Source organism: Falco naumanni, chromosome 9 (assembly GCF_017639655.2).
Source record: "Falco naumanni isolate bFalNau1 chromosome 9, bFalNau1.pat, whole genome shotgun sequence".
NCBI classification, from domain to species: domain Eukaryota; kingdom Metazoa; phylum Chordata; class Aves; order Falconiformes; family Falconidae; genus Falco; species Falco naumanni.
The window spans coordinates 20,310,034-20,330,942 of NC_054062.1; the positions used below are offsets into that span (position 1 = coordinate 20,310,034).

Consider the following 20,909-nt stretch of genomic DNA (forward strand, 5'->3'; position numbering starts at 1 on the left):
GCTGGAAAGCTGGCGATTTATATACACGTAACTGAACTGCAAAATGAACATAAGCATAGAATTAAACTTGCAATCTGTAACTGCTTACCAATTTCAGCAGGTAGTTGCTTGATTTTGTTCTCTCGTATGCTAAGCATGGTGAGTTTCGACAAGGTTTTGATATCCTTTTCCACAGTAGTTATACGATTAAAGCGTAGGTAAAGAGTGGCGAGAGAGCTTAGCCTATACACCACCGAAGGGATTTCTCTAAGTTTGTTATGCCGCAGGTCAAGCATGCGCAGTTTCTTCAAGTTATCAAGAGAGTCAGGCAAACTGGTAAGTGAGTTTTCACTCAGGGCCAGTGTCATCAGGTTCACAAGACAGCCCACCTCTGCTGGTAGGGACTGCAGTTTGTTACTGTATAAATAAAGTTCTGTTAACTGCGTTAGCTCTTTGATAGCCGATGGAAGCATGTGTATAGACCTCTTGGACAAGTCCAAGCGCATTGAATTCTCTTCCCGGCATTTATTTAGCTCTTTGATCACTTCAGCATTGCTGGATTTTTTGCGGGTACCTGTGGCTGGATTAGGTCTTTTTATTGTATTGTCCACTGAAAAAGCTACCCCAGGCTGCGTGCTACTGGAGTCCTTCTTCCCATCTTTGGCATCTTTCCCTTTGGTCTTAGGCTCCTTTTCTTTGCTCTCTTTCCCAAATCCTCCAGAGGCTTTGGCCTCCTTCTCCCTTTCTTTTGACGATGGGACTTTTGGATCCTTCTCTTTACAGTCCTTTTCTTTGCCTAAATTACTACTCATGGTGACTCAAAGTTTAGCAAGCACCACATGAAATCCGTTTCTGAAGTTCACAAGAACAATTCACTGCTGAAGTGACAAGGATCCTTAAAACATGCAAACGTTGAACCAAGGGAGGAGCTTCGGAGGTGTGATACCCATTTGCTACATATTGGTTCTGAAGGCACTCTTTCCTTATCCTGGTATCAGGAGATTCAGCTGTAGAGATCAGAAGGTCAAATGCTCGGTATTAGTATTTCTGGAACACAGAGAGAAGAGAAGCCAAAGTCAGTGTAAATATAAAAACCTTCCAGTTAAATGTTGAATGTTTCTACCATCAAGCCTGTGCTCAATAACACAGGCTAATGATTTGTCCTTCTCTTCAAATGTCAATGAAAAACCCAGCACTAAAGCAAAAATACTACACGTACTGCTCAGAAGACCCACCCTGGTAGAAGAGCTATACTAATGAGTACACACAAGGAAAGAAAAAGTACAGTTCTTAAACATAATACTGCCCTAAGTACTACATTTGAGTCACTGTCTTAGATCTTATCTAGTTCTTAGCATAACACTCTGGCCATCAACATGAGTATTCTCTCTCCCCTCCCATGCCTAATCAGTCAATAAAGTCCTGCTATAATTTTGGGTGCCTGCCTCTTCAAACCAACCTGTACAGGCTGTTCAGCACAAAAGTCTCAAATTTGATCTACTGTGAAATCTAATACATCACTGTAACACGAACGCTTTGCCTCAAGACCTCCCTTATGACCAGCTCTGACTCGCAGTTCTCTGCTTTTAATGTGGAGCAGAATGCTGTTACCAGCTTCACATGCTCTGGAGATGCAAACACGAGGATTTTTAAAATAAACCTATCAAAAAGTCAACTGAAAGCTCAGAAATAATTTATTATGATTCAAGACAAGCACAATTATGGAGGAATTTCTCATGAGAGTAGGATATAACATATCTTTAGACAGCATCTTGAAATTTTCTCCCCTCAGTTACTATAATGGAGCCTAATAAGTGAACAGATGTCTGAAACCTATACAGCCCCAGTTACATTTTTACAAAATCATCATGCATCACAGAAAGTAGCTTTGCTTCATGTTTCAATTCAAAACTCGACATGCCCAAGAACTTTGATATTCTGAATACTCTGGAGAGGTTTTTGAATGTATCCTTGTGGAAGAAAATAAATGGTCAAACAATGGCAACAATAATTTCATGTCTCCATGTTACTCCACCTTTTAGCCTAGAACCAACTTTCCTTTGTTATGCAATATTCACTGATGAAGAAAGTTTGTTTGCATCTCAGAAGAGCACCCTGTTTCCCCAGCCACCTGAGCTATGTTAAAATACCCTTAAAACCTCCACAGGAGCTGGGTCGCTGTCTTGGCATTCCAGCTTCTGCACAAGTTCATAACGCTCGTAATCAAAACTAATTAAATAATATTTTGCATACTTAAGCCATCAGCAAGTACTCAAAACAAACATTTTTTAGCAAAGCTCAAGTAACTATTTTTAATTGCAGTTATGCTATGTATGCTTGCCCTCAAGTATAAACATGTGCTCAGAGAACAAAGGAGCTCACTTTGCTCAATATATTTGCTCACCTTCGGAAAAAAAAAAAAAAAAAAAAGCCAACAAAGAAAATCTAGTTAAGGACAGCAAGAAGGGCAAGCCACATTACCTCTGCTGCAAATCAAGCTGTTTAGTAACAAAGCTCAAAAGAGAACCTTCCCCAGGAGGTGGCCTCCAGTCCTTCACCCGGATTCATTACTGCTGCACTATCACAAAGCATGTGCTACAAACCCCATAATATCAAAAACCCTACTGCCTCCAGCTACTGTGTTCTGGACAACTCTGTTGTAAAGGACCACGGCCATTTGCTAGCAGCAGCAAGCAACTACAGCTTTTAACTTGGAAATTTTCTCTAACACAGAGTTCTCTGAAGGAGCACAAGCCAGTGTTCCTGATTGCATCCTTAAGATTGCCACCCAGCTTTTACACCATCCATTACTCCGACTACCCTCAAGATTACCAACCTCACTACATTATATTTTAAAACTTGTTCTCAGCACTGTATAATCTACATGCTTGTAAAATTCCAGCAATAGGAAATGTAATGACTCCAAATGCAAAACCGCAGCTGACTAAAGGGTGGGAGCCTGAAATGCCTGACAACTTGTTTTCAGTACGAAAGGTAACACAAAGAACCGAGAACTAACAGTTTCTAAATTCTGGTAATACACAGAAAACTCATCCATGTAGCACTGCCAGACAGCTACTGCACCACATCAAGCCCCTGAAGTGCAAAACACTCCAAGCGCTGCTGCTCCCATGAGCTTTCAATTTAATCAAATTTAGGACCCACCAAGAGATTTGTTTCATTTCTTATGTGCACTGCAGCTGAAGGAGGTTTTGAAAGAGCCTCAGAAAGGAAAGATGGCCGGAGATTAGTACTGCTGAAAGTGGCTTGGTAGTGCAAATGCTCCAAATAATCTGCACACATTACACTCCCTGTTTCAATATACCAGTTTAACGTTTCATTTTCTGGTAAGGAACAAAAATCTTTTGCCTATACAAAAGGATTAAAAAAAATCGAAAAGCCACTAAAAACATCATCTGAAACATGCAAAGACAATTCAGAGCAATTCAAAGGGTCATGACCAGAGACTTCAAGGTCACCTCGCAGTTAAAGAGGTTGGGAGGCAGGCAACTGGCAGGCAAGCCACAGGCAGCTGTCCTTTTCTAACGCATGGAAACTGAGGCCAAGTTCACAGTGCAGCATGCCTTCAAAATATACTCCTTGTTCAGAGTGACAAAAGGTTAACAGTTAAATGTACTGCACATATGTCATTTTTATCTCTTTACTGAGCATTTTAATTACTGCCCAAGACTGCAAAATTTATTTAAAATACTTTGAGAAGGTTTAGCCTCTCTCTTTCCAAACAAAGTAATTCTCTAACACCTAGAATGACTACAACTAGCACTTACAAGAAGAAAAAGCTTATGATGAAACACGATAAAATCCAGTGCAGGGGGAAATCACATCAAAGAAAATGCCTCGACTGGAACCTCTCCAGAGTTTGAGACACCCCTAAGACACCAGCATCTCCCATTTCCCCAGCCCGCTCACCAGGGCTGAAATTCCCAACAGCAGAAGGTCCCACCATGCAGCAGATACCAGACAGTTTCACTCAGTTACTCTGTGAAGCAGTGAATTCCTCTGCCACAAGGCAACATTTGCACCCCAGTGATTCCCATTACTGCAACCCTTCTTCCCCTCTTTGTTTTATTTCAGGAGGAAAAAGCTCCAGCGGTACAAGAGCCAGGGCAGAACTGTAATTCCTGAGACAACCCCTTCTCTTCCTACAAGCCTCTCTGTCACCACACATCACCAACTTCCCAAGTGAAAGATGTCTGAGCAAGAAGTCTTCCTAGCCAAATAACGCTGACTTAACCCCCAGATTGACCAAATCTGTGAAACAACTGTTCCACGCTATCCTGTAAGTAGAGTATGCAGCACAAGACCTAAACAACTAAACGAAACTCATCCTATTTCTAGTATTTTGTAACTTTTACTATTTGCCATTGCAACCTATCTAAAATTATTGACATACTTGCATGCAGTATAAATGAGAATACGTATTTGATGCTGTATGCTTTCGGTTAGCAGGATTAAAATCTTGCCATTTCATGTATTAATGACCATGTTTTGAAACAAAACTCAATAGGGAATCGCGCTAAGAACTCTTTAATTCTACCAACATGTATACAAACAAAATGCTCAACTTCACATAAGCAGCCCTACAGAACTTTTCTTTCTATTGCAGATCATTCAAGCTGACGGGGTTACTTGCATGTATCAAAGTTAAGCATGTATGTAAACTTTTGGCAGACATGAGCATAATTACATATACTACAGAGGAAGCTAAATATGTTTCCAAAAGTTATTCATATTTTTAAAGCCCTTTTGGTTAAAGGACAAGAGTCACCATCAATTCTAAACAGCAGTCAAACAAGCATTCATTGTATCTCAAAAGGAGAGCCTCTTTTAGAGGTATTTTTAGCAAAAGGAAATTCAGTGAAATTAGCCAGTTCTGCCAACTGCTTCCATTTTCCAATGCTGTTCAAACTGACTTCCTGTCAATATTAATTGACATAAAAACATTTGACTACTATGTCCTGGAGAACTTGGAAAACTTATTAAGACTTGCTCGGCCCAGTATATGGAAGAAAATAAAACTTTCAGAGAAGTTAAGGAAACGAATCTCTTCCCTGTTCCAAATATAGGGGTTTTGAAGCAAAATATTTGTAAATAGCTATAAATAACCAGCATCAGAGTTCTGGTTCACTCCTCCTGACGTCTGGTAAACATAATGAATTTATTTTCTTCTGTCAACTGTAACTGACAAAACTTTAGAAACACAAACAACTTCAGTGGTATCACCTTCTGTAGCTGCCTGGAAAAGAGTAACATATTGGTCTTGTATATTTTACTGATATTTTTTGTTAAAGATGTAGAAGTAATTGAAGAGAGATTTTAGTTACTCTGAGCAAAACAACCCAAAACATTTATGCAATAAACGCTTTATAAAAGAAGGGGTAACAAAGGAAAATTCATGTCTGTGATTCTGGGAATAATACTAATCACCTGCAACTTAGTAATACGAATACTGATGCTTCCTGGTTATTATCTAATACAATATGAGGCTTGAGATGAAGGATTTCACCCAACTGCTATTCAAAGGAGGCTGTGAAAAACTTAACTGTCTCTTGCCCACTACTGCAGAGCAATTTTACTACCCCACCCCCCAAAAAATAATCCACTACCAGTATTACTTCACAGCTTAGTAAAGACTTCCCCTCCAGTTACATCTTTCAAGTTTGATTTTATATGAACAAACTTTTGAACAGTTTGCATGCAGATCTCTAATGAAATGCCGCATCAGATGCCTGGCACCAGGGTGGCCAAACCCCAGGTGCAGGAGGAAGCCAGCCAGCAGGAATGGCCAAAGCTCTCCTCACTGACTGCACCAAGGTCCCACTGCAAGTCTCGCTGCTGCTGCCCCAGGGTGGTGGGACCCCTCCAGAAGAGGCCTGAGTTACTCTCAGCAGTCCCACCGTTCTCAGAGGATGCATTACATGCCTTGTGACTCCAAGTATATGAAAGTTCCCTGTAGTTCACAGAGATGGCTTGAAGAAGAAATCATTAATTGAAATGAAGTATTCTCCCACTGCTGAAGTATTTCCCTTTCAAGTGATGAGGCTAACCAACTGCAGTCTTCTGCCAAGGGAAAAACATCGTGGTACATCACCTTACAAAAGGGCCACTTTACAGCTCTGCTTAAACACTTACTGGTTCCTGTTCTGTGTTTCAGTTGACAAAACAGGCATATCAAACATTTCTAATATTCTGAGCACATGATATCTAAGGCATCATTTTCACTGAAGCCTAATGCATTACACTCAAATGAAACAGAATTTTACTACTTCTGTAATGTAGCAGGAAACCTTGCAGGCTTGCATTTCAAAAGAAAATTCTTTACTACGTGTATAATTTTATATCACAGAATAGGAATGATTTTTCTCTTTGTTCTGTGTTTGTACTAAACAAAGGGCACACACCATGGCTAGGGCTTTTCAACCCAAATAACAGAAGAAGATAGTTCTGAATATTAACACATCAAAGAAGTAAGAAATACGCTCACACTTGACACTCCAGGGTAAGCAGACAATGATTCCACTGAATTAGAAAAAAGAAAATGTTTTGAGATTGCAATTCTGATCTAGGAAGTTCTGCTTAGTCAGACCTAAGTGGCTTTTAACAACAAGACAGAGCTCAAATGCTATCTAGTAATTGCAGCAACGCCTGCTCACAAACAGGAAAAAATTTGCCTTCTTAGAAGTATTTACCTTTTACTTAGAATAGCATGGGATATATCAAAAACATTTCATATTCCGCTATACCACAAACATGAACACATCAGTAAGCAATAGATGAAATTTATAGTTTAGCAGAAGTGGCTACAATGACTTTCCATTCTCAATACCACATATTCAAAAAAAAAAAAATGGTCACTGCTTTCATTTCAAAACCCAAATAGCTTCAGCCAACAAGTCACTTGCAAACAAAGCACATTTTCTCCTACAATTTGCTAGCTTCAAACATCTGACCTACAAAGTTTTCATCTGCGTAAGTGCATTTCAGCTTCTGCCACTGCAGCCACCACAGACCAGCTGGGAGCAAACTGCTGAATCAAGCACCAGGCGGTTGCACGGCTCCTCTAAACACAAAACCTCATTCAGAGGTATGGAGACAGCATGGGAACAACCTGCCGTTGCACCACCATAGGTCAAAAACGTCACCTAACCTATTTCGACAAAAGTAATGCTCCTGAAATATGCCAGCTAACCAGCTTCTCTTCCTTGGGAAGAAAACTCCTCTATTTCAGAGTACAGGACAGTTGATGGTAGCAGCATAATACTGTAATGGTTCTTAGTGTTCTTAGTGCCAGCTGTGATGGCTGGCTTGCTCAACAGAGAAGGCTGACCATTAAATTCATCTCGGTCCCGTAAATGAATTGTGAGCAGATGGTAGTTTACAGACTGCCAGCGTAGCCTGATTTCAGTGTATCTGGATATGACCCCACTTTCCCCCCTAATCCCCTCTCACACTCAGGGAGCAACTTGTTGCTTCCCTGCCTGCACAGCCGAGCCTGTGGAGCTGGCTAAGTGAGGAGGCCTGGGCCCTGACAGCCTACTAAGCCCTTTAGGATATTGTCATCTGCCAAAGGACTGCAGCCAAGACTGCTCCCTGCCTGCTTGCTGCTTCCACGGCTGCAGAACAGCTGAGCACAGCCCAGTCTCAAGTTAGAGCAAAACCTGGAGGTTGAGGGAACGACTGAACAAACATCAGACCAAGGGGACAACAACTAGACAGCTTTTGAAGGCTTGCTTACGCTTCACTTGTGGTTTCTTGAATCTGCAGACACATCTGTAACTGTAGGCACCTAATTATGAACTACACACAATTAAAGCTGAAGTTACTATAAATAACCAATCAGTTTCAAAAGGTGTTTGGAGGTTGATTGCTTTGCGCTTGCAGAACCAGTCATATCTCCCAGGACATCCCATCCCGGCTTCCAACACAATCATTTCCTTCCACAGCAAACACACAGCATGTGGACATCACTGCCTCTTTTGAAGCTTTCAAATCTATCTTTTCATTCACTGGTTACCACATTTGCTGCTCTCGAAGTACTTCACTGCACTAAATGCCAGGTCACATACCAGAGTCCAGATCTATCATGACAAAAAGCCTCCATGCTAGCAGACAACGTCACTTACACCTTAAACTCCTAGGGGGTAGAAATTATCTTTTGTGCCCTGCCTTTGAACTCCTCTAGCAAGTACAAAAATATACATACTGTGATTTGTTCTGTGTGCTCCCACATTATTTTTATGAAGCATTTTCTCTTTTTCTCCTTTACAGGGAAAAAAACCACTACTTTTTGGCCAAGTTCTAAAATACTGTTTCATGTTTTTGTAGAAATAGACTCTAACAGCAAGTACAAAGAATTCTGCTAACTCCATGTGGCAGCTTATTTTAATATGTAAAAAGGTACTTTCAGCATGTGTGGCCCCCCAGCATGTACCTTTTGAGCTGCGTGTCTCCATTTCCATGGTAACTCATTGTATCAGCAGGCTGTATAATCCTGCATAATACATACAATTTGAAAATCTTAACTTGCTAGATGAAACAAATTTCCCAGCCTTAGTACAGGTCCTAATAACTAGATATGCCTAAGAAAAGGCTATCCTAAATCGACTATTCTAAATTAGTCTAGGAAAATCCAGTTAGCTCATTTTTGTGACTATACAAATTCTGCACCTATAGTGGTATACAACCTTCCACAAAAACAAGTGCTCCCAATCCACTCAATATCCTCCTCTGAATAAAGATCACCCTGTTGTAGCAAAAAACTTACTTTCCACCATAAAAACAAAAAAATAAATCACTCCTACCACTACACAGCAGTGTACCAGGCCCTACCATTCAGATCCCTCAACAGTTCTATAAACAAAGGATGCAGCCAGCTTTATTACAAACTTGATAGAAAATGGCACTGGTCCTCGCAAAGGTGATGATGCACACTTTAAGCGAGCATCAAATATTTTTCTTTTATTCATCACTTCCTCTGAGCAATAAAAACAACATGTCAAAACAAAACAAACTAAACAGGAGACAAAACAAGAATGATGGGCAGGAGAGAAAGTAAACACACAAAGCAACAATAGAGTAATATTATCTACTAAATCAACAACTTAAGTTATGTGAATCCTACAGAAATTGGGATGAACTGCATGCTAAATCTCATCTCAGCTAAATGAAACACTGCTGTATTACTATCTAGAGTAGCATCCTACTCTGGCTCCTACCAGCAACATAAAATTATCTAGTGATTTTCACCTTATATTTTTGTAGTATTTCTCTTTGTTTCTTTGTCTCAATTTGATGCAATAAGTTTGCTCATCTTTCAACATGCTTTTATGTAATAATTATGACCATTTCACAAAGTTCAGTGCTGGATGACTCTCAGACCCTTGAATTTTCTGACCATAATTAGTGACTGTGTAAGTCACAAGATCCCTTTGCAAAGGGTTACTATGCTAGGAAAAAAGACTATCTAAAAATCAACTTCAAATGCACTTTTAACATAATTCTGAACATGAAAAGGAGTGATGACTCTTCGCCTTCTATGTTCTAGCACACAAAGCCACAATAACTACATATGGCAGCTCAGCACTGCACAATATTTGGCCCCTGTTCAATTTTTTTTCCTAGCTAAGATTATTCACAATTCTTGATCTTCAGCTAAGATGAGAAAAGCTTGGATATATTTATTTCATTGAACACCTAGTTTATATATAATGCATTTAAATGGACAGATGCAATAAGATTTACTTTCCAACTAACATACATGAGTTTGAAAGACATACAAGGGTCTGGTAAAGTCAAACACCCCCCCCATATTTATCCACAAATTTCCGATTACAAGTCTCCTCACTTTTAGAAGTCCTTAACATATTTTGCATCTGACCTACTCTCAGGACTTAAGTATCTCCTTGAACAGATCAGCATTCTTCACAGAGAAAACATCTCCCTAAATGTGATGTGATGGACCACTGCTGCCCTCCAAGTATTCTTATTCAGATGCAAGAACTACAAACTGCCAAAGAGAAATGGTATTTTTCCTGTAGTACCTGTGTCCACTCCAGCTACGTTCTCACTATTAACCGCTACATTTCTAAGGTCAGTTGCATTCTGCCCACCCAGACTCTCCCTGCAGTTTCAACTGGATTTTGCACTATTCCCTCCCTGCCCTTACCCTCTTGTGCTGCGTTACCGCACGTGGTTAAGCAGCTTCCACGTTCCAAAAGACTGATCACTGTTCCATGCCACTGCTTGAAACCTTGATGTTGATGCTCAGCCTCCACTGGAGAAGCCAAAGCAACTCAGAAATACTTTGGGGAACTTTGTAAATTAACAGCACCATCAAAATGTAGGCTCGTTATAAGTCTTAATAAGGGGATGAAGCTTTCAACTGTTTCCCTCATGAGCAAAACAGAATTAAACATAGTGATGTAAAGCAGTGAAATATTATTTAAGCAAACAGATGCATACTATAGGTGATTCAGGTAGCACTGTATACAACTATATACATCCAATGCTCTGTGGCAAAGGCTTCTTCAATTATGTTGAACTTTTTTACCCTTCAGTCCTCAAAGCTGATGTTTAGCAGCCACTGCCTGCCAGCCACTGGGGTTTTTGGGGTTCTTTTAGGGTTGGTGAAAGGGGCCTTGAGGGGACATGAGAACAGAGGGAAAAGGTAAGATAATTTGTTTCAGCTGTTGATAAGACTGACAGCTGGTAAAAGCATGTTGCTTTATTCACGCTAAAGGTAACCTTAACACTGACTTGATAACAACTACGGCATTTTTGGTTTAGATTAGGGACTCCAAATCTATTTAAGGTGATGTCTGGTGCCACAGTGAATCTCACTACATAGCCACTCCTGGCCACTCTGAAACCTCTAATAAGAAAACTGCAAGACATTCCTCTGGCACCAAAGAGCTGGGTATTTCATAAACCCTGAGCCTGTTTCACCTCCTCAACTCCTACACACCAACTTTGATACAAGGCATTCCCACAGAGCAAGTCAAATGCACAGTGGCTGAACAGGCCTTTCCTATCCAGCTGAGACTCCCTCCCACCGTCCTCCCCATATTCCAAGGCGCCACAGCGGCCACAGAGAGGAGAAAAGCTCCTCTCTGGAGCATGGGCAAGCTGAGAAATACAGGGAAGGGAGAAACAGGCAGGAGCTGGAAAAAGAACAGGGATGGGAGGCCGGCGGCATGGGTGGTGGGCAAGAAGCAGCTGGTAAGAAACTCCATGTAAGAGAATATCACAGATATAAAAATACTGAGACAGTAATCAGCCAACAAGCACCGCTCCTGCTCCTACACACTGCATGGAGAAGGGGTCTTAAAGGCAGCAAAAGTATGTAGTAATTGGAGATGTACAAAACACATATCTAACAAGCATGGTCACTTCAAGTGCTAGAAGGCATCGCTTTCACACCTGTCTAATATTGACTGCTTTATATTGCAGACTTAATTTTCATAACTTCTTGGAGTATTATTTAGTTTTTACATGTTAGGGTTTTCCCCCAATCAACATTTAATGCATTAGCATTACAAAAAAAACAAGAATGACAATATTTGAATTTCTTTCAAGTTCATCCACATTCTTACAGATTCCAGAGACAATCCCAGAGATTTCTTTCCCAGGATAGAAGATAAAACTGAAACAAACATGGACAAGAAAGCAAGCTTTGTTCACTTTCCTATGAAGAACCATGTAAAGTCCAGACATGCTATACGAATACTCCTCGTGCTCACTCCTGCTGTCAAGGAGCCTTACCCACACAACACCTTAAGCCCCAGCCTGACACCCAAAAGTCTCCAAACAACACTGAATACTATTCTGCTCACAACTAGGAGCTTGATTAAAAGATTATTTCACATACGCTAACAATTTTGGAAAATGCATGATAAATCGGGTCTCTTCACAGGAACAACATGTTTTCCTTCAAAAGGAAAAAAAAGAAAAAAAGAAAAGCACTCCGATCCTTTCCAAGCAGATTCTTCAAAATCTGTTCAGATGATGCATCTTTTTTTTTTTTCCTTCTAAAAAAACGAAAGGTCTTCAATGACATTTTTACTAGAAACAGTGAAAAACATGATTTCTGCTTGCCAGAAATCAACAGGATGATATACTCTTTAGCACGCTTGAAAGACTTGTGTATTGTAAAAGCAGAAAGTAGCAGCAATGTTAATCTGAAAAAAGTCATGGGAAAAATTTAGACACACAAACTGATTTAAACAACACTGTACAAATATGATGCAGTAATAGGTCTTTTACCTCACCACTTTCTAATAAATAAGATCATGGAAAACTGAACAAAATTATGACAAAGCAGGCTAGCTTAGAGCTACACAAAATTTCATAACACTACCCTAGAAAAATAAAAAAAAAATTAGTGTACTGTATGCCTATTTATAATGAATGACATTCTTGTACCTTATTGCCCTTTATTTTAGACAAAAAACAAAAAACAGATGTCATTTATAAATGTCCAGCTAACTCGGCAGGGAATCATCTGATCTGTTTGTGAATATTTAGAAGTTGTAAGATGAATTATTAAGAGAAATGCAACCTCTACGCTAGCTCAGCCACAGCACAGTGCCTCACTGGACCTGCTAGTCTCCAGATTCTTGTACCTTACAAAATCTGTACATAATAAATAAATAGACCAGAGAACTGCACTATACAGTGCGAGCTAAGAATAGGTGATTCGCTGCATTCAGATTGCCCACATCTGCTCCTCTTGGGACTGCATGGAGGTGAGGGCTGCTCTCAGCTCCTTGCAGCGCATCCCTGTACTGCACCCAACCTTTACTGCGGAGGTCACCAAAGTGATGGAGCCTAGATTTTTTGCTTTGAGGCACAGGGCAGGAGATGGAACGTCACCACCTAAGCAACATTCACACGAGCAGTACAGGTTGAAGAAATCCAGATTAAAAGAGAATTAGCCTTTTTCAAAACCAGTGTAATCAAAAAAGTATTGGACATACGCAGAAAGCAGTCACAAAAGGTACACAGACTCACAAACTGACTAGAAGGACTGAACAAGTTGTAGTACGACAATGTGCTCCAGAACAATATGTTCAAAATCAGGGTACTATATTTATATACGAACAGTATGAGGATACAAGGAAAATATCTGACGAAGTAAGAAAAGAGCTCCTGAACAGAAGGAAAAAGAAGAAACAAACACTGTAGAGGTACCTGAACCTCTAAAAATAAAAAATAAATAAAAATTAGTTTAACAAGGAAGTTTATTAACTGATTTTAACAAATACTTGCTACCTATTTGTTCCTTTTTCACTCAAACATTCACAAAATAGTGGGAAGGGAAGAAAAAACACAAAATGACACTTCCAAAGAAAACAGAAAGGATCTGAAAGACAGAACAAGCACAGGTACAGGTAAAAGAGAGATGACAACCACCAGCGTTTACCTGAAGTGAAACATGAGTACTGGGTACAGACTACAAGGAACTGTAAGTACGACAATGTATAGGAAGAAGAACCAGAGAGCCACAGCAGACTGACAAGCAGGACAATGGAACTAGAGAAGTTGTGCAGAGCAGGACCTGAACTGGTGTGTCCCCTACAATGGGGCATGGCCAATGCCACCTTCTCAGCACACACTCCCTTTGCAAGCAAGGCACAACATGCCAGGGCTGTATTCCTCCATCCTGTCCCAAGCCTTTCTCCATCCTTCCCTTTGCTGCAAAGCACAAAACAAGCAAATTACATCAAGTCTTTCATTCCTACGTGGAGCTGAAGAATTAGCATGTGCCTGATGAAACCTTCTCCTCCCTACCAGCCTCCAGCTCCTGTAATTTTTGGACATAATGCTGCGCAAACGGGGGCAGCTTCTCTCCCCCACAATTCCTCCTTCCTTCCTTTCTTCCATTCTCTGATAATATTCTTCAAACAGAAGGTGGATAAAAAGTTGCAATATGAAAACCTTTTATCACTTGTCTTTATCACACAAATTCCTACCAAACCAAAGGCTTCCTAAATTCTTACATGGACAGTAACATAACTAGTCTGACAATTGTCAGTATTGGGTTACTATTAAAGTATAATTAAATGCTATAAATGTGCATTTAAAATTTCTTTTTTTAAAAAAATGAAGATACATATAAAATCACTCTATATTAAACCAGCATTCTATGGGAATCAAATTCAGACATAATGCAAAGAAAGAAATTTTAATTTAAAATTATTCTTGCTTGCTAAGGCTAAACTTGATCTGTGGTTGTGAGGACTACCAGTTGGAAGCACGACAGAGAAAGGTTTTAATCACGGCCTCTGTTGTTTGACACATTGTGCTCTGTCCTCGAACTCCAAAATTCCTCACGTCAGATCTGTGCAGACGATACTATTTCACCGCTCACTTCTCTCACAACCAACCTCTAGCTTATTTTACAGAGCAAATAACATTACCACTAAATCCAGACCAGATGATTCCTGCCATAGTCAGGCTCATTACTGCAGGCTGCTTGATCTTACACAGTACCATCTCTTTCCTACTTCCAGCATTCATTAATAAACTATCATTTTAATTCAAGAGCTCTTAATCTCTCCTCAGAAGAATATGCTATCTTCAAGGGATACTTTTGTGTGTCCACTTCCTCTCTGGTATTTACAATCACACCATAATTCTGTGGGAGTCTGCCAGAAAACTGCCTATCCCCTCCATCCTTTGGCCATTGTACTGGCACATCTAAATGAGGCTACAAAGTGTTATCTAAGAAAGAGTTCAGTGCTCAAAGGATTTGTTGCCCAAATAGCTCTTCCACCCGTCCTTCAGAAAAAGGAATCAAATCATGGCCCTGCAAGTCAGTTCTGGCCTGTGGAGTGCTACCAAGCTATGCTGCCCTGCACGCTCCAACGTAATATTCTTCATGCTTGCATACATGATATATGAAGCTGCTAATAAAGATACAAATACTCGAACATTAAATAGAAACAAAAGTCTGTAGAATGCAACAGAACTTGCTAACATTCATCATTTACTAAATGACATTTTTCCATATGAATGAGAGGAAGACAAAGAAATGCAAGATATCCTCAAAAATAACTGCAGCAGAAATGAAACCAAAAAACTAAGCTTAAAAGGCTTGGGGTTTTGCTTAAGAACAAGCCTTAGAGTTCACGTGACCACAAATCAAGACTTCGGATATCTGCACATGGCACTATAAATGTGGTATTTTCAGTGCCTGGGAAAGACCAGAAAAAGCAAGAAGGAAAAGGCTGTTTCATTCTCCACACTACATTAGATCACCAAAATAAAGCACCTGGGATCTATGAAAAAGAAAGGCATCAGTTAATTAGTTTGATCTTTCTCCAAATTTGAGATTCAGTTATCAACTATCAGCAAGCAATTTAAATAGTACTACAAATCCAGTATACTGTAAAACTGGAACTGTTACACACTCCTATGGCAAAGGAAGATCCCTACAGGTTGTATCTACATGGGTTTCCCCTCTGGGATCAGAAATAATTGCAAATAGTAATTGGGTTTGATCACTGGTTTTGGGATCTGTATTCATATACCAACAAACAGTTCCCAAACACAACAGAACTAGGGATCAACACTCAAAAAAAAAAAAAACCAAACCAAAAAAACCTACCACACCAGCAACTTAAACAGCAGTGAAGTTAGATTATTTTTCAATTAAATCCTTATGTAGTGAAATGCAAAAGTAAAATGAGAACATAAAATTTAACTATTTCAGATAAGTGACACAGTGTTTTTATCTTTTACAAGAAGGTTCAAAAACTTGCACAAGTCCTTACATTCAAAAAGCAAACATGAAGCCAACGGAGAAAACCTGTATCTTTCCATTAAAAAAACTACAGTAGAAAGACCAGCTGTTCACCTCAAGGTAAGCATTGAAGTTTGAGACTGCCACAAGAAAATACAATCATGGTTGGTTAAGTGCGCTTTCTGAGACGTTAAAATCTGTGCTTTCACTGAAATTTTACTAGTAAGAACACAGCAACTAAAATGTCATCTTAGAAGAATTAACACAAACACTTAAACAAGAAGTAGAAGCTATAGCCATACCCCAACATCAACCCAGCATCTCCTGGATTTTCCTTTTAAATAGTTTTTCAAACACTGAATCAACAGAATACTGCTTAAGGGATACACCAAGCCCAGAGAAAGTAATCTCCCTAAACACGGGGCGTGGGGGTGGTGTACATAAATCACATATTTCTAGAGAGCAAGACTATTACAATGAGCATGCTTAATCTTGAAGTCTTATTTAAAATAAATAAAAAATAAGAGATAAAACAGCAAATCTAAATTGAGCTGAAAAAAAATACCATCTGTTCCAGTTAAAATTCCTCCCTCACCTATATGATCATCAGGAGCTCTTGAAATTGTTTCAAATATTAAAAGACATGCATAAAGGCCACATTACTTCTGCAAGAACCACTACATGCCATCAAAAGTACCAAAATAAACCCAGGAGTGACCCACAAGTGAATTTAGTGAACTTCACAAACAGTGCAAAGTAATTCCCACCTCCTCTTCTTTTTTTTTTTTTTTTTTATTTAAATATATGGCTCCCTTATAATAGTACAATTACAATGGTGTCAGCATAACAGAACACCTCATACTGAAAAGTGAACCTTACAGGCAAATGAAAAGCTTGACTTAAAAGAACTAAATTCCTTGCACTGGCTAATTAGTCTGCTCTGTGATCACTTATCACAGCTTTTCAAGCTGGGATATTTTATTTACATTAGGCTGCAAGCACTAGGCAGTGTTAAAAGCTGCATATTAATCATAATCAAAACCAGACAGTACTCTCAGATGCAAAGTGCCCATGGTCACATTAGATGAAGAAAGAGGGCCATACAACCAGACCCCCATCTGACTGGTAACAGAACTTACATTGCCCACTAGCTGTAATTAAAGAGTTTTGGCATCACAGAAAATCAGAACCCAAATGAATCCTAAGTTTGGGATTCTGGAATTATCATCTCTATAATGGATCATTGTAAACCTCATAGTAGAGCAGCCACCTGAAAAGTGATCAAAAACTGGGCAAAAAAGTAACATTTGCAGCATCGATTCCATTTTATTAATCAACTTCTGCCCATTTACTTTTGGTATCTGAAAAGCAGCACGTTTGTACTGAGTGAATATATACACACACCGGCACTACATGTGGAAGAGCCAAAGTACAACCCCACAAATGTAAACCTGTTACCTAGTTCCTTAGTTTCTCATTTAGTTCATAAACCAGGTTACACAACACTGAAATTATATAAAAATCATAATTAAAAATAGATATCCAAAGCTGCTGCCCATCTTGCCCTCTACTGCTTGAGAAAGCTGCTTAGAAAGAAAACTCACTCCTGACAGGAAGAAAAGGGTCTGAGCAGTGATTTTACACTCTGCACTTAGACAACTTGAAATTCAGTCCACAAGCTTTTACAACCACACATAACCCATGCAGAGCTCTCTCTATAGCTCATCATCTCCAAACACGACAAACAAGTCATTGCTGTATCATTGAAAAAGCGCACAAGAAAAGTTCAAATCATTATTAGATTTCTATTCGGAAAAAGCATTAGAGAACAATCAGCAGCATTTTGAAAGTAACACACATACAAGCTTTCCATGCTCTCTCCCCCTACTTTTATTTGCAAGCTTTATACCTGTAGATAAACTTTCAAACAGAGTAACTCAGTGGTTGAAGCGTACCAGTTACTTGCAGAAAGTTCGGGCATGCACACATACTCTTGGTTACAATGTGCAGAGGCAGCGTACCCCATGTTACCCCGGGGTAAGGGAACCCAGACAAGCAGTCGCAATGAGGAGCCTTCATACTCTATATGCCCTTTTGCCTTGCATTAATTTGTTCCCGTGCCACAAAATAAGAAATTTACAGCAAAGGTTACAGAAACTTTTTCTGATGCATTTTTTTTTTTGTGGGCACTGAGTGAAATTTATGTTCACTATTAATTTCCACTGTGGGGAAAAGAAGGTTATCAGGAGTAGTCAGCATGGATATACCAAGGGGAGATCATGCCTGACCAACCTGATAGCCTTCTGTGATGGAATGAACGACTGGCTGGGTCGACAAGGGGAGACTGGTGGACATTGTCTACCTTGACATCAGCAAGGTTTTTGACATGGTCTCCCACAACATCATGTGTAAACTCAGGAAGTGCGGACTAGATGAGGACCGTGAGGTGGATTGAGAACTGGCTGAATGGCAGAGCTCAGAGTTGTGACCAGCGGTGCAGAGTCCAGCTGGCGATCTGTAGCCAGTGGTGTTCCCCAGGGGTCAGCACTGGGTCCAGTCCCGGTGAACTCGGTTATCAATGTCCTGGATGAACAGACTAGGTGTACTTTTGGCAAGTTTGCTGATGAAACAAAACTGGGAGAAGGCAGCTGTGCTGCTCTTCAGAGAGACCTGAACAGGCTGGAGAGTTAGTTGGGTGGAGAGGAACATAATGGAGCTCCATAAGGGCAAGTTTAAGTTCCTGCACCTTGGAAGGATCAACCCACTGCACTAGTACAGCTGCTGGGGGGCAGCTCGGCAGAGAAGGACCTGGGGGTTCTGGTGGACAGCAAGTTGCCCATGGGCCGGCAGTGTGCCCTGGTGGCCAAGAAGGCCAGTGGGAGCCTGGGGTGCATTAGGAGGAACGTGGCCAGCAGGTCGAGGGGGATGATCCTGCCCCCTGCTCTGCCCTGGTGAGGCCGCCCCTGGAGTGCTGGGTCCAGTTCTGGGCTCCCCAGTCCAGGAGAGATGGGGAACTGCTGGGGAGGGTCCAGCGGAGGGCTGCGAAGATGGTCAAGGGACCAGAGCATCTCCCTAGTGAGGAAAGGCTGAGAGAGCTGGGCCTTTTCAGCCTGGAGAAGAGAAGACTGAGAGGGGATCTTACCCGTGCCTACAAATATCTTACGGGCGAGTGTCAGAGGATGGGGCCAGGCTCTTTTCAATGGTGCCCAGCGACAGGACAAGGGGCAACGGGCACAAACTGCAGCACAGGCAGCTCCAGCTGAACATGGGGAAGAACTTCTTTACCTTGAGGGTGACAGAGCACTGGCACAGGCTGCCCAGAGAGGCTGTAGGGTCTCCTCTGGAGACATTCAAAACCTGCCTGGATGCGACTCTGCAACCTGATCTAGGTGAACCTGCTTTAGCCAGGAGTAGGACTAGATTATCTCCAGAGGTTTCTTCCAACCCTGACCATTCTATTACTCAGTGGCTTCAAAGATGAAAAAGTACAAAAAATGACATAGTAAAAGTACAAAACAATGGGAAAAATCAGTAGAAGCAGCTCTAAAGCATACTTTCAGATTAGCACGGTACACAACTGATCAGTTTATATTAAACTTTTGACAGACAGCCAACAAGCTGGCCGAAAGAACCAACGGTGTGCAAACCATGGAAAGTCTCCCTGTTAACATGAAGCACGTTTAAATGAAAAAAACATTTTCAGTAGACATTGGAAGTCACAGGAATGAAAGCTGTGAGAAACACAGATTTCTCATTCCAAGACTTTACATGTCGAGTATAATGTATAAACATTTGCCTAAAGAGACCGAAGTCCATAGTTTATATAAAGCATAAGCTTTGAAACTAAGGTGACAGCAGCTTTCTTTTAGTATTATAATACAGAGGATCATTAAAGAAACAAGAGGTCATACACAGACTACAACCATCTCAGGATCCTTTCAAGCAACACCACTACTTCTGATCATACCAAAATGTTCAAAGATCTAACATGCTACTCTCCACAAGTTTCACTACCAACAAAATAATCACAGCAGTAATGGGTTTGCACCCATTTGCCTTGCTGTGCCTTTCACCTGTCTGGAAAGAGTGAGGAGTTTGGGGCTGGGATCCACCTCCACTCCTTACTCGTGGTGAGCTTGGCATGGGTCACCTGGCCAGGCAGGCTCTCCAAGGCACATGCTGCAACCGGGTTTCAGCTCCTACAACTGGCTCACAGCAAGGGAAGGCAGAGCAATCCCATTGCTGCTGTTAAAAATCTTCCCTGTAATTTCTGTGCCTTAGTTCCTCTACTGTAATGCAAAAGGGATAGTGCATATCACATAAAAAGGCCAGAAGGTTAATTCAAAGCTATAAAAGGCTACAAGGTCTTTTTTACACTGTAACAGCAAGTTTAGAAATTACTACTATTTTCTGAAGGCTTTTGAAGCAGAACACTTCACCAAAAGCAAATGTACATCTTGAGAGATGTGAGCAGCTGCTCCACAAGAAAAAAAATAAGTTCCCTATTCTCCTCTCTTTCTCTTATTTTTACACAACCTGATTTTGAGAAAAATGTTTACGTTTTTGTTACCACAGGAGGGCAGGAGCATGTAATGCTAGTGCTGATTTCTTCTGAGAGAGTGCAGAACAAACAGTGGGAGCTGGAATACAGAAAGAGCCAAGTCAGAGACCCAGAGCGTGATGAAAATTCAGTCATAGCAGCAGAGTTAACTGCTTGTTAATGAAGGCGTATGCATCCCATCTGCCAGCTACAAAAGAGCTGGAATGGTTTCAAAAACATTCCAAGACAGACATACCATCAAATATATGATGTGAACATGTGATCCACACTCAAAAGTTTACTCCACTCATTTCAGCAGGACCACATATAAACACAGACACACACGAGCACCAAGGTTGTAGGATACAAACCATGTCCTTGTCAGACATTAACTGTCACTGCCCATTGAGAATAGAAATCCTTCCAGTGTAATTTGTTTATTCATTAATTCTGATTTCAGGAGAAAGTTCTGGCTTGCCCCCAACAGCTAATTGGTTCAATAAACAGCATCTCAGTTTAGAAGAAGAAAACATGATACTACAGTGAAAGCGTGTAACTGAAACCTCAGTATCTGTTTGGGTAGGACTTAGGGCTTTCTCAAAAGAGCTGGATTGCAAAGAGCCGGTT

General features: G+C 40.6%; 1 protein-coding gene across 4 annotated transcripts in view; it reads right to left on the bottom strand.

Annotated features, from left to right (window-relative positions):
- The window catches only part of SHOC2 (SHOC2 leucine rich repeat scaffold protein), a 70,692-nt gene that overhangs the window by 41,397 nt on the left and 8,386 nt on the right, over nt 1-20,909 (bottom strand). For 3 of the 4 annotated variants that reach the window (XM_040606392.1, XM_040606390.1, XM_040606389.1), the window contains exon 2: nt 89-1,026. In XM_040606392.1, the coding sequence (XP_040462326.1) occupies nt 89-791 (703 nt within the window). In that variant the 5' untranslated portion in view covers nt 792-1,026. Of the gene's footprint in view, nt 1-88; nt 1,027-20,312; nt 20,383-20,909 lie in introns of those variants that run through there. The other variant, XM_040606391.1, reaches the window with a different exon arrangement.